Source organism: Natrix helvetica (assembly GCF_964273705.1).
Source record: "Natrix helvetica genome assembly, chromosome: 9".
NCBI classification, from domain to species: Eukaryota; Metazoa; Chordata; class Lepidosauria; order Squamata; family Natricidae; genus Natrix; species Natrix helvetica.
Genome location: NC_138560.1, coordinates 11,104,835 through 11,117,687, shown reverse-complemented (window position 1 = coordinate 11,117,687; position 12,853 = coordinate 11,104,835). Strand labels below are relative to the sequence as shown.

General features: G+C 42.7%; 1 protein-coding gene across 7 annotated transcripts in view; it reads right to left on the bottom strand.

Annotated features, from left to right (window-relative positions):
- Nucleotides 1-12,853, bottom strand: part of PUM1 (pumilio RNA binding family member 1) — a 54,497-nt gene that overhangs the window by 27,125 nt on the left and 14,519 nt on the right. For all 7 annotated transcript variants that reach the window (XM_081962593.1, XM_081962594.1, XM_081962597.1 and 4 more), the window contains exons 3-4: nt 10,742-10,810; nt 929-1,037 (exon numbers count right to left, since the gene is read on the bottom strand). In XM_081962593.1, coding sequence (XP_081818719.1) covers nt 929-1,037; nt 10,742-10,810 — 178 coding nt within the window. The remainder of the gene's footprint in view (nt 1-928; nt 1,038-10,741; nt 10,811-12,853) is intronic.

The window sequence follows — 12,853 nt, the reverse complement described above, 5'->3', positions numbered from 1 at the left end:
GCCTCCAGAGCCCGGAAGGGACATTTTCACCCGCCCAGAGGCTCGAGGGAAGCCTCCGGAGCCCGGGGAGGGTGAAAATGCCCCCCCTGCCATGGTACAGGAAGCTGACTAGGCCACGTCCACCATGGCCATGCGCACCCAGCAACTGGGCAGAGAACTCGTTGCTAAAATTTTTGAAGCCCACCCCTGAACATTAATATTCATCTATGACAAACATTCCACATCATTCCATGTGAAATCATACGGAAAAGGATTTATGGTCTATTTAAAGCGGAGACGGGAAGGAGCTACATTTCCCCCTCTCGGCAGAGTGTTCCATAGCCAGGTGCTGCTATCAACAGTACCCATCAACCTTGGCTCTCCATCAACCTTGGCTCTTGAGGGCCTCCAGCATTGATGTTAAACGATCATCAGCCTCAAATAAAAGAACAGGCTGTTCCAGATATCCTAGTCATAAATTATTTAGGGCTTTCAGAGTCACAACCAGCACTCAGAATTGTGGCTGAAATAAACTGGAAGCAATATACTGTTCCAAGGGGGTGCAATGTAATCTTTGAAATGCATTCCGGATTAAAAAAAAAATACCACGCCGTGTACAAAGGCTTTTCATTCTGCCTTTAAGGAATTTCAGTCTTTAACAGCGCCAAGAAATTAACGCCATCCCTCGATGGCCACAGTCTGCCCCAACTTTCTTTTCCACTTCCTTAAAAAGTGTACTCAAGGTAATTCACTAATCCTATATTATTCCCTTAACCAATAAAATGATACTTAGCTTTACAACAATTGGATGTTATGGACCATTTTTAAATGCTTTTAACTAAATGTTCTAAAGTGTTTTAAGGAAACAAAAAAAAGAGAAGACTAGTTGTAAAAGAGAAATAACACAAGATTGTCCAGAATTATTTACAATCATGATAATTCAAAATACCTGATGTCCCCCAAGCGCTGTCTCTCCACTGATCGCCCAAAAATATTCCTTTTGGTCCATCTTTGCTTGAATCATCAGATTCCCAAAATTTTTTCCCTGGCAAAAGTTGCTGTAAAGGAAAAGCAGAAATACTGTTAGGTAAAAAGGACATGGGACACTAGGACAAAGATAAAAGCTTTAAAATAATATCTAGTTCTCATCTGTCATGTTACTAACAAATAAAGCAGATTTCCTAAGTAGGTTAGGATTGCAACTTCTTCCCAGAAAAGTATGCTTGCTGGGACTTCAGATGTTGCCCTCTCAACACAACTGCTGGGTATGGGGCAGAGGTGGGTTCCTACCGGTTCGGACCGGTTCGGCCGTCCACGCACCGGAACCGGTTCTATTGTCGGCGGCGCCATCTTTATTTTTGCTTCTGTGGATGCGCAGAACAATCTCCATTGTAGAAATGTAATCCCCCACCCTATTTTTACCTTCTGCGCATGCGCAACCTTTTTTGGGTGTAAATGCACATGCACGTGGATCGCGCGTGCAAACTTTTTTATGAGCCAAAACAGCAGACACTCTTGAGCAACATGTCCAATAAATCACCCAAATAATTCATTCTATGGGGCAGGTCTAGGTCAGGCACAGCAGGCCTGGAAATATCTTTTGCTCCATCTTCTACAAAAGTTTTGATGACTGATAGGCTTTAATTGGGTAATGATAAAGTAAGGCAGGGTTGGGTGGAACAAAGTTGCGTAGAAGGGGAGAGAGGTACAATTAGGAGACCTTTTTTGGGTGTAAATGCACATGCACGTGGATCGCGCGTGCAAACTTTTTTATGAGTCGAAATAGCAGTAATGCCAGTAGCAATCCACCCCTGCTATGGGGGCCAGGTGTGTCTGCCATTCTGTATTTCAAAGCAAGGTAAGGGGGAGGGGGGGATTGGAAGAGAAAGAAACCTAATTTTAGACAGGAACAAAATCATTACAGGTCGTCCTCGACTGACAAGAGTTCGCTTAGGGACCATTCAAAGATAAACGAGACTGGAAAAAGCCACTTACAACCACTGTTTTTCACTTTTATGACCATTGCCACATGATCCACATGATCACGTGATCAAAACTGAGATGCTTGGCAACTGGCTCATATTGACGGTTAAAGACAGTAGTCTTTAAGAAGATGTTGGATAGCCATTTGTCTGAAACAGTATAGGGTTTCCTGCCTATGCAAGGGGTTGGACTAGAAGACCTCCAAGGTCCCTTCCAACTCTGCTATTGTATTGTACTGTATTACGGTGTCCCGGGGTGACGTGATTCCCTTTTGCGACCATTTGACAAGCAAAGTCGATGGGGAAGTCAGGTTCGCTTAACAATCGTGTTACTAATTTAACAACTGCAGGGCTTCATTTAATGACTGTGGCAAAAAAAGGTTGTAAAATGAACAAAACTCATTTAACAAATCTCTTAAGAACTTACATTTTGGGCTCAATTGCGGCTGTATGTTGAGGACTACCTCCACTACTCCCTTCCTATAAGCAAGGGAGCAGCAATGCTCCCTTGGATTACAAAGAAAAGGCAGACACTCTTGAGCAACATGTCCAATAAATCACCCAAATAATTCATACTATGGGGCAGGTCTAGGTCAGGCACAGCAAGCCTGGAAATATCTTTTGCTCCATCTTCTACAAAAGTTTTGATGACTGATAGGCTTTAATTGGGTAATGATAAAGTAAGGCAGGGTTGGGTGGAACAAAGTTGAGTAGAAGGGGAGAGAGGTACAATTAGGAAACTCTTCAACAGCAACCACAACAACAAAATCAGTGCGGAAATGCTTTCTAAAAGGGAACTTATAAATAAGTACACCAAGAGCAGGATGGCAGTAATGCCTCATAAGAACATACAACTAATTTAAGGCCAAAGAGCCATGTTTGCATGCCGATATTTACAAACAGTACTGATGTGATTATATAACTACGTACTCATGCTAGAATGAACAATTAAAAGGCCAAACACAGCCACGATGCAGGAAGTGGTAAAATTTCAAGCAACATGGAATTTCTCAATATCTTACCTGCCTGACAGCTGCCTTCTTTCTCTTACTCCGTGGCCATGTTCAACTCCCCATTTGTTAAAATACAGTTTAGCACAGGGGTGTCGAACTCAAGGCCCGGGGGCCAGATTTGGCCTGCGGGGTGCTTAGATCTGGCCCATGGGGCCACCCCGGAAACAGTGAACAACCTGCCCGCATTGCCTCTGCCAGCAAAAACGAAGCGTGGGAGGGCCACATGTGGCCCTCTCGGGCTCTATTTTCCCTGGCAGAGGATTTCAGGAGGCCATCACAGCCGGAAACAAAGCTTGGGAGTCTGTTTTCGCTGGCAGAGCGCTTGGGCCGCCAAAGGTGCCCCTGGCATGAGTGAAACTGAGCTGGCCACACCCATCCTGCTCCCCCCCCCCCCAGTGTCAAACACAACCCTGATGCGGCCCTCAATGAAATTGAGTTTGACACCTCTGGTTTGGCAGCTTACAATAAACCACAAAAGCTCTCATTCCTAGTAGCTGACATGGAACTATATTATTTTATTTCAGACCTGTTGCAATATTAAATCAAGGTGGAAGAACGGATTAAAGAGTGTAATGAACCGTAGCTACTTAGGGTTACTGTGACGCATGTATCTGTGCTTTGGAGTGATATTATAATATCAACTTTGCTGTTAGGATCCATCCAAGGAAACAGGGCTATCTAAAAGAAACTATGACTCAATGCACTTGTGAACCCAACACATTTCTTATATTCTAGGGACTGAGAAACTAAGAGAGTATGGAAACCATTCCTGTCGCTTACTTGAAATTTTATAATTAAACAAACACGGCACATAATATTATACTGTGGAGTCTTCTCATTCAGGAGGTTGGCTAACCACGTTACATTTCATGATTGGCCAGTCTATTTATCCCATAAACCTTCCATATTTCCCCTCCCGTTATTCAACATTATGGCTTTAGTTTCTTTCTTAAGCTTTTTGTGTCTCTTTTTACATATTGCAAAACCTGGGGGTTCACTGAGCTTTTTTGGGACCTTATTCTTGTTATTCAGGGTCCTGTTATGGGTGCAATACCACATGAATCTGTGATGGACTGATGACTACGATAATGAAGACTCACTACTCTACCTCCCTGGGACACAGACACACCAGTCCTATCCAATGCTGGTCCTGTAAGCCTCCTAAACAGGAGTAACCACCATAGAATGTTTTCCAGACTGCTGGCTGGCGAATTCGGGGAGTTGAAATCCTCACACCTCTATGCCACCGAGGTTAAAAAACATTGGTCTAAGAATTTGGTGGGGCAGAGTGAGGGATGGCATAGCATACTATGGTGATACTGAAAGCCAAGTATTCAGGGATTATGTAGCAATTCAGATGTATGAGCAATGTCTTTTACTGAGAATCAACATAAATTATACATTTATCAGTCAAAGTTTAAAACCTGAAACTGAAGAAAGAAAGCATTCTATTATACACATACAACAAGTTAATATTTTATTCTTCAGTGAACGTAGGTGTGTGGAATTTTTTTTAAACATGATTTTCTAATCCTGTCTTTTTTATTTGGCAAACCTACTTAATGTTCCTTCCTCCTACTATTTTCCCCACAATAACAACCTCATCAGGTGGGTTGGGCTGAGAGAGTGTGACTGGGCCAAAGTCACTCAACCAGCTTTCATGCCTAAGGCAGGATGAGACCAAAGTCTCCTGTTTTCTAGGCTGGTGCCTTAACCACTAGACCAAATTGCCTTGGGGAGAAATCTGCATGATTATGAGAAACAGGGCTTGCTGGTTGGTTAGTAGATTTCAGTTGATGAGATCACTTCATAACTTCAAATGGTTGCTGAACAAGTGGTTGTTAAACGAGGACCATCTGTACTCAATCATACAATTTATTTGTGTGGATAGCACCACGATTTACACTAACAGCAATCTCAGTTATTTGAACACCAGTCATATGAAGCCAAAATAGCTCCAGCAACATGAGGGAAGTTAGCAGGCTCAGGTGAACAGTTTAGTATAGCCTTTATTGTCATTGTACATCATGTATACAACGAAATTGGTTAAGATAAGAGATTTTAAAAAATATTGCAATAATGAAAACCTAAGGCTGATTAGGCTATGGAATTACCAGACTACCAGATAGAGATTGCTCCATATTTCAACATTTTGTCCTCCTTCTGCTTTCCAGTTAAAAAAAAAACCAACTTAACTCTCACAGGAGAATGCACAATGTGGTTTTAGTGAACTTACTGAAGACTTCTCCTTAAGACAATTTTTGCAAGAACGAAGCTACTAAATTGCTCATAACTCCAGATTCTTGGCTTTCTATGCAAACAGATTAATTATATTAATTAATCCAAACTTCAAATACCAAAGTCTGGTCTGGCAAAATGCATGAAACAAACCACAACTATGGCAGCTTTTCGTCGCCATTTTTGCCTGTACAATTTATGCTTGAAAAAATAAATATGGGTAGAATCTTCACACATACTGCAAATGGGTAGGGCAGCCTCACCACTAGACATGCTATCCATAGCGCCAATCACCCACAACCTCTGACGGTTGAAGTGTTTCAAAACCAGGAGACATCTAAGGTAATTTCCAAGGTTTAATTAAAATAAACTGCTACTGAAACTGTGGAAATTTGTGGGTTGCCATGAACAAACTGCCCCTGCTGGAGGCAAGTTAATCTGTACCTATCTTGGTACATCTGACTCATGTCACTTGCCAAACCTATTAAAAATGAGCCTTGCGCCCAATTACAAGTCAGAATCATGATTGAGATTAGTGATGTTTGAGGAATCATGGCATTTCTGGAATTAACAAGCCATAAATCCCATTCAGTTGGTATTTTACACTTTTCAACTTCCCGATGTACCTCTCCCAGTAGCCTACTGAGCATTTAATTTTTGGTTTGCATGCAAAGGAGGAGCAAAATTGGAGACTCGAGATTAGGGCTACTTACTTCTAAAAATAAACTGTGTTCTCCGATATTCTGGCTGATTCTTGGCGCAAACCTCAGTTCTGCTTTCATTCAGAACTTTCTCTTGTTATCATTTTAGTCCACGCAAGCAAATATATTTTCCTTCACAAGTTCACCAAGTTGTCCTCACAATAGCCACATATTATTGCAATAAATTCTGTGCTCATCATTTCCCGTATTGGAAAGATTTTCTTTTGAGAGCCACACGACCAGATTGTAAGGTGGAGGGAGTAGAAATGTTTGGGGGGGGGGGGAGTAATAAAGGTTCCTCTAATAAGGAATTTCTTCAGCAACTTGAAAACTCCTGAACACGTTCTTTCATCAGAGAAAGAAAGAAAGATAACTGCCTTTCCCCTCCTCAAACCATTTTCTTCTACCACGTCTTGAGGAACAGTTCATCATGCAGCCATAAACTACAGAAACTGACTGAAGGTTAGACCTGCTGGTGCTAGGCATAACTGTTTCTTATCAGCATTTAAATTTGTTTTTACAGGGCAAGGCGCAGAAAGAGTCTGGGTGGAGATGCTTCAAAGGAAAGCCAATCCTTTATCTGTTAGTTAGGATAAGGAAGCCTCTCCCTAATTCAGCCTCCCTATATTGCCCAGACTGCTTTACAAAACAAAGTAGGAATATTTTTTTAAAAAAAGGCTGCAGAGAAGCAGATTGAAACCCCCCCCCCTTCCATTTCTTAATACTGTATTGATCAAAAGTCTATCTTAGTTACTTGAATCTAAGAGCAAATAGCATTTATTGGTCAACTTTCTACTTAGTTCACCAACAGCTGTCTCTGGATTTCATGTAGCTAAGGCATATGGCAATTTGGTGCTTTTGGCATATTGCTTGCGGGCAAAACTAAAAAAAAAATGGTTTTAAAAGTTTCAATAACATCATACAAAGAGCTTCATGTTCTCTTGTTTTATTTTTGTTTTATTATTTAGTAAAGTTATATACTGCCCATCTCACTATCCAAAGCAATGCTGGGCGGAAGATTTTAGAACCTTCAAAGGCCAACTTACTTGTGTTTTCCACTCTATGTGGAAGAGAACATGATCCCCAGCCATTTCTACACGGGGCTATGGCTGTGATGGCAAACATATGGCATGCGTGCCCAAAGGGGCACATGAAGCTATGTCGCCTGGCATCCATCTTTGTCTTCCGGGTATCTGACGTGCATGTGACAATCAGCTGTTCTTTGTGCATGTGACAGTGCCAAAAACTGGTGTGCACATGCACGCCGGTCAGTTGATTGTCAGGTGTACATGTGCCACCAAAACCCGGAAGTTAAGCTTTTTGGGAGCGTGGCCCCAATAAGCATGCGCGCACACGCACGACGCTTCTATGCAACCTTTTTGGCACTCAGTACCAAAAAGGTTCGCCATCACTGGCCTATGGAATAGCACTTTAAGGCAAGGACCCCCACGGCCCGCAACCCACTAGTAACCAGGTTGCGCAAGCGATCAACCACCCACCCACCCCACCCCCCGGATCCAGACAGCACACAAAATCACGCTCTCTGGTCTGTGGAAAAAACACCCAACATGGAACCGGTCCTTGGCAACCAAAGGTTTGGGGGCCACTGGTTTAAGGCAATGTTACTCAGAAGGTCTTTAGCCAGAGGTTACTAAGAAGTAGTCCTTCAAGCCTGTTACACTCTTCAAAAAAGGGGTTATGAAAAAGCTGCTGGTTTAATTCTGCTATTAATGGAACAAATCTATATAGAAATTTTAAATATTAGGGTTTTTTTTAAATTAAGTTTAATTAAAAATGGGATTATCCTTTGAAAGAAAGTTAGTGGGTGTCTGTTATGAATAGAATACTGGATTCAAGGCTGATCATATATATATATTTTTAACTCCAATGCTAGACCATCCTGTGATCTTCTAAGAAGAGTATACTGTAGACCATAAGTAGAGAAACAATTATAGTGGCAAATAAACTTCAATGACAAGTCAATATTTAGTTACCGCAGGCGGGCAAAACAAGCAGTGGAAGCAGGAGTGACTTCTGACTTCCTGCCAACATCCCTATTGACTTTGCTTGTGGGAAGCTGGCAGGGAGCATTGGAAGTCACCATCATGGGAGTGCGGAGATGCTGCAACGGCACAACTTTTGCCCATAAAACTGATTGTGGAAATTTCAAGAAATACTGACAGCCTCTGTGGCAATCATAAGGAGAATACACTCAAAACGGATTGATTTATTATTGAATTTATATTGCCGCCTGTTCGCCCATGGCGACTCAAGGCAGCTTACAGAATATAAAACCACATTTAAAACAATAAAAACTAACAAAAGGAATTAATATAGTGCAATATAACAAAATCACCCCCCCCCCAGCATGGCAACACCAGATCACATGAGCCATTTAATGGGCTCCATCCCACTCTGGGTTCCCCAGGCCCACTAGCAGAACCAGGTCTTCAGCACCTTCCGGAAGAATGTTAGAGTAGGGGCCGTTCCGGGGGAATGATGCTCCAGAGAGAGGGAGCCACCACGGAGAAGGCCCTTCTTCTGGGTCCTACCAGATGTATCTCCCTAGGGGGTGGGACCCACAACATTCCCTGCCTCCCCGCTCTGATGGGTCAGGTAGATGTGACTGGCAAGAGATGGTTCCTCAGATTAGCTGGACTTTGGCTGGCTTCCCTTGAGAAGTTACCATAAGGGAGTCTGTTAACTCTTGTAATAACTCCAAGGAACATGTTCTATTCAGTATAATAAAACAAAATGACACTCTTTAGTTTATTTATTTGTACCCCTGCTTTATTATTATTTGTACACTGGATCAAACCACAGCACCACTAAATGATAAAACACCTCTTCCTCATTGTCTTGATTCTCTTTTCCAAGGATTTACGCCCGCTGAATTTTTCACACAGCAAAAAAAAATTAGATTTAGGAGGACTCAAAGGAAAGGTTTAAATAAGAAAGTCTTATATATATATATATATATATTTCTGGCATCTATATATCCATGTTCAATTTCTTACTTTTTCATTTCACACACGGACAAACCAGTAGACAATAAAAGGAGAGGGGCCTTTTCTCTTTTCTATTCCCCTAATACAGTGGTTCTCAACCTGTGGGTCGCAACCCCTTTGGGGGTCGAACGACTCTTTCACAGGGGTCGCCTAAGACCATCCACCTCCACTGGCATCGCCCATGCTCAGGAGCATGTCCTGAAGCAGCAGGTGCATGAAGAGCGCCGGGTGCCGAAGCAGCCTCCTCCCAACTCCGGGCACAACCTAGACTCCGCCCCACCCGGTCTCCACGCCAGGGAAAGGCTGAGGCGCTGAAGCGGGAGAGAGATGGGTTCTTCTAGGTGGCGGATTAGCCTCGGCTCTGACGGATGTCTGAAGTGAGCGCAGTTGGCGGTGCTGCTTCAGCCCAGCTGCCTGCACAGGGGCTCGAAGGTGCCCGGAGAGCAGGAGACCGGTGGGGCAGTCGGGCCACCCTCTTCAGCCGGCGGGACAGGCTCTCGCCCAGGCAGCCGCATGGTGGGATTCAAGCCGCCTTGGGCCTGGACGCTGCCTTTGCCACCACCGCCGCTGATCCTGTCCTGTGGGCTAAACTGAGCTCAGAGGCTATTTGGGCCCCGGGAAGGACTGGCAGGAAAGGCCGGAGGGGAGGAAAGGCATGCTCGCCCATCGCTTGCGTAGCCCAGTTCACAACAGGTTGTGGATTGGTACAGGTCCATACCCTGGAGGTTGGGGATCCCCCTGGTCTAAAACATTTGAAGAAACCCAGGCTAGACTGGGATAGAAAAGTAGCATTAATTATCATTTAGCAGTTCACGCACACGTATAATTTGCTTAACTATAGTTTACTGAATAAGCCACAATTGGCTAAGTTCATACACAAGAGATTGTGTCATAAATTTAGGCTTACTAATGCTTCTGTCTGCATTCAAAACCAAACAACAAAGAATATCACTTAGTTTTACAGCCAGCAATATTTTCACAGCCTCACACAACCTACTATGAGGAATAAAAAAATAAATAGGAAACCTATTCTATAAGGTCATAAATGTAGTTTTTGTAAATATGCAGTCCTTTTACAGAAAGGGGGAAAAATGTAACATTTGGACGGCTGGCACACTGAAATGGATGAGCCACTATGAACATACCTTTCAAGTATTTAAGTACAGAAATGCCAAACACCTTAGGGGGCTACTTACTCAAGCAAGATTTGAGCAGCTGGACACAATCGTTAAATAAGGAAGGCTTAACCAAATCCCTTATAATGAACGCGCTTGTATTTGAGGAGCCCCAGAGACAGAAGACATAACACATATTTTATCTGAATGTCAATAGTATAAGAAAGAGAGAAATCAGTAACGTGGACTGCACGTCAGATGAACGGCCTATTGGGATTCTTATATTTAAAACAATAGATTTCATGTGCAGTCAGAACCCCCAAATTACATATAGTAGGGCTTTTTACTTGAACAAAACAGTACCGCTGAGAACTGCGCACGTGGTTCTAATTTGAGGTAAATTGTAAGGTGACATGGAAATTTGATTTGCATTTTCTTTTACAGTACTTATTTCTTTTATTCTATTTTTAATTTATTTTAATTATTGTTTTGTGTTTTATATTCTGTATTCTGCTTTGGTCTAATGGCTAATCAATAAAGCATTACTAATACAAAATCTGGCAAAAGGTAATATTCCTATAATAAGCAGTGCAAGAGTTTCATCCTTAGTTCCATCTCTAAAATGAAGCCTAAATCAGGTCATTTGTCCTTTGGAGACAAGGAAGAGCACTGGCTTTACTGAAGAGAATAAAACCACCTACTTACCTCCCCCATCGCCCTTCCTTCCAAAGCAAGTGCTTGAAAATCATGATTTAATTCATCCATGGATCGAACCTATTATAGAGGCAAGAGAAAATGTAGGTAAGAGAAACTGAAAACTAGAAGATTTAAAGCAGAGTTTTAAGCAACTGGGACATAATCGTTTGTATTTAACTTGCATAAAATTATATTTAAAATTGCAGCTGCAAAAACAAAAGCAAATGTTTGTTCATCAGTTAATATAAACAAAACATTTAGATTTACTGAAAGAGAGAGATGGTTAGCCAACATTAAGGAAAATGCATTTGAAACTAATATAATTAAACAAAACATTCCACATTTATAAAATATGTACATTTCTGTTAAGTTCACAAATCCCAAAAGGTTTCTTGAAAAATAGAAAGAAATAGAAACTTATGACTACACCTAAAGAGATGCTGGATCACATTTACTAATTAGAAAACCATGCAGTTTCTCGCAATCATTTCAGAAATGGTTCAGAAAAGATGCTGCGCTAGGAGGAGACTTTATGGTGGGAGAACCGGACTTCCGGTCAGCTTCAAAATTGAACAGGGGCTTCCGGTTAGAACCTCTGTGGCTCTTTGAGTGTCTAAGTTTGCCGACCCATGGACTAGAACAATAGTTCCAAAGAGCGTTTGCTCATTCATTCTGATTGACATCAGACCAGTAAAAGATTGTGCAACTTTGTATTCGTGAAATTCTTCCAGTACAGATATCGGTAGTACGGTAGTCCTGGACTTACAACCAATTGCTTAGCAACTGTTCAAAGTTATGACCTACTTGAAAAGGGGGCATTTCGGGCCATTCCAAACTTCCGCAGTCATGTGGCTTCATTTTGGATGCTCAGCAACACAGCATTTATAGCCATTTGCAGCGTCCTGTGGTCACGAGTGCATTTTATGCCATTTTTGACGCCATTCCTTCCAGTTTTACGCAGCTGTAGTTGGACACAGCTTTGCCTGAAAGCTTCAGCTTTGTCCAATTGCGCTGAACAATAGCCACATAAAAAGTCATAAATTCACAACTGTCACAATTTCGCACAGTAATAGGCAGGCTCAATTAATGTACGGGTAGTCTTCGACGGACGACCACAGTGGAGCCCAAAATTTCCATTGCTAAGCGAGACATTTGTTAAGTGACCTTTGCCCCATTTTATACCCTTTCTTGCCTCAGCTGTTAACTGAATCACCCGGTTGTTAAGTGAATCTGGCTCCCCCACTGACTTTGCTTGTCAAGTCGCAAAAGGGGATCACGTGACCTCCGGATTCTCTGCAGCTCTCAAAAATATGAACCAGTTGTCTTAATTTTGATCACATGATCATGGGGAAGCTGCAGAGATTGTAACTGCGTTGTGGCCTGCCAGCAGAGCTGGCAGCAGATTGGGACAGTGAGGAGGTTGGGGAGGAACATGGGTCAGTCCTGGAGTCTGGGGAAGGCTCTGATGAGGGCTCTGTGTCGGAGGCAGAGAGGGGACCAGAGTCGTATGCCAGTTATCAGCTGCCTTCAGAGTCAGACATCAGTGAGGCAGACGAACAGCTGGAGCCTGTTTCCAGTGTGCGCATGTGCAGAGTTGCCAGACGAAGGGAACAGCTAAAGGGGTCGACTTGGGAGTAAGGCCACAGGTGGACCATGAATGGCCCCTCCCAGAGGAAATAAAAGAGGAGTGAAAAGGGAGTGGAGTTTGCAGGAGACAATTAGTTCGATTAATTGGTTCGTGACTCTCCGAGATTCCTTGCCAAGTTTTGCAGATATCGGCCTGTCAGGTGTCCAAGCCAGATAAGGTCTGTGACTGTAAATCCTCCCTTGAAAGACTTTGCTGGATGGGAATGAGCAGAATTCACAGTAAGTTAAGAAAAGGGTTTTTTGTCAGGACAAGGAGTTTGCTTCATGCTCTCTGGAAGCCTCGGTCAGAACAGTAAATCACTTTTTTCATTGCCACTGTAACTTTGGTCACTAAATGAACTGTTGTAACTCGAGGACTAGCTGTATGTTCTACCCCTGAATAGGGCTAGTCATAGTATCCAATTTTGTGGATTACAGTCCTGATATTCCACTCAAAGACAATTGAGAGATAATTCCCAAATCAGCCTCAAACAA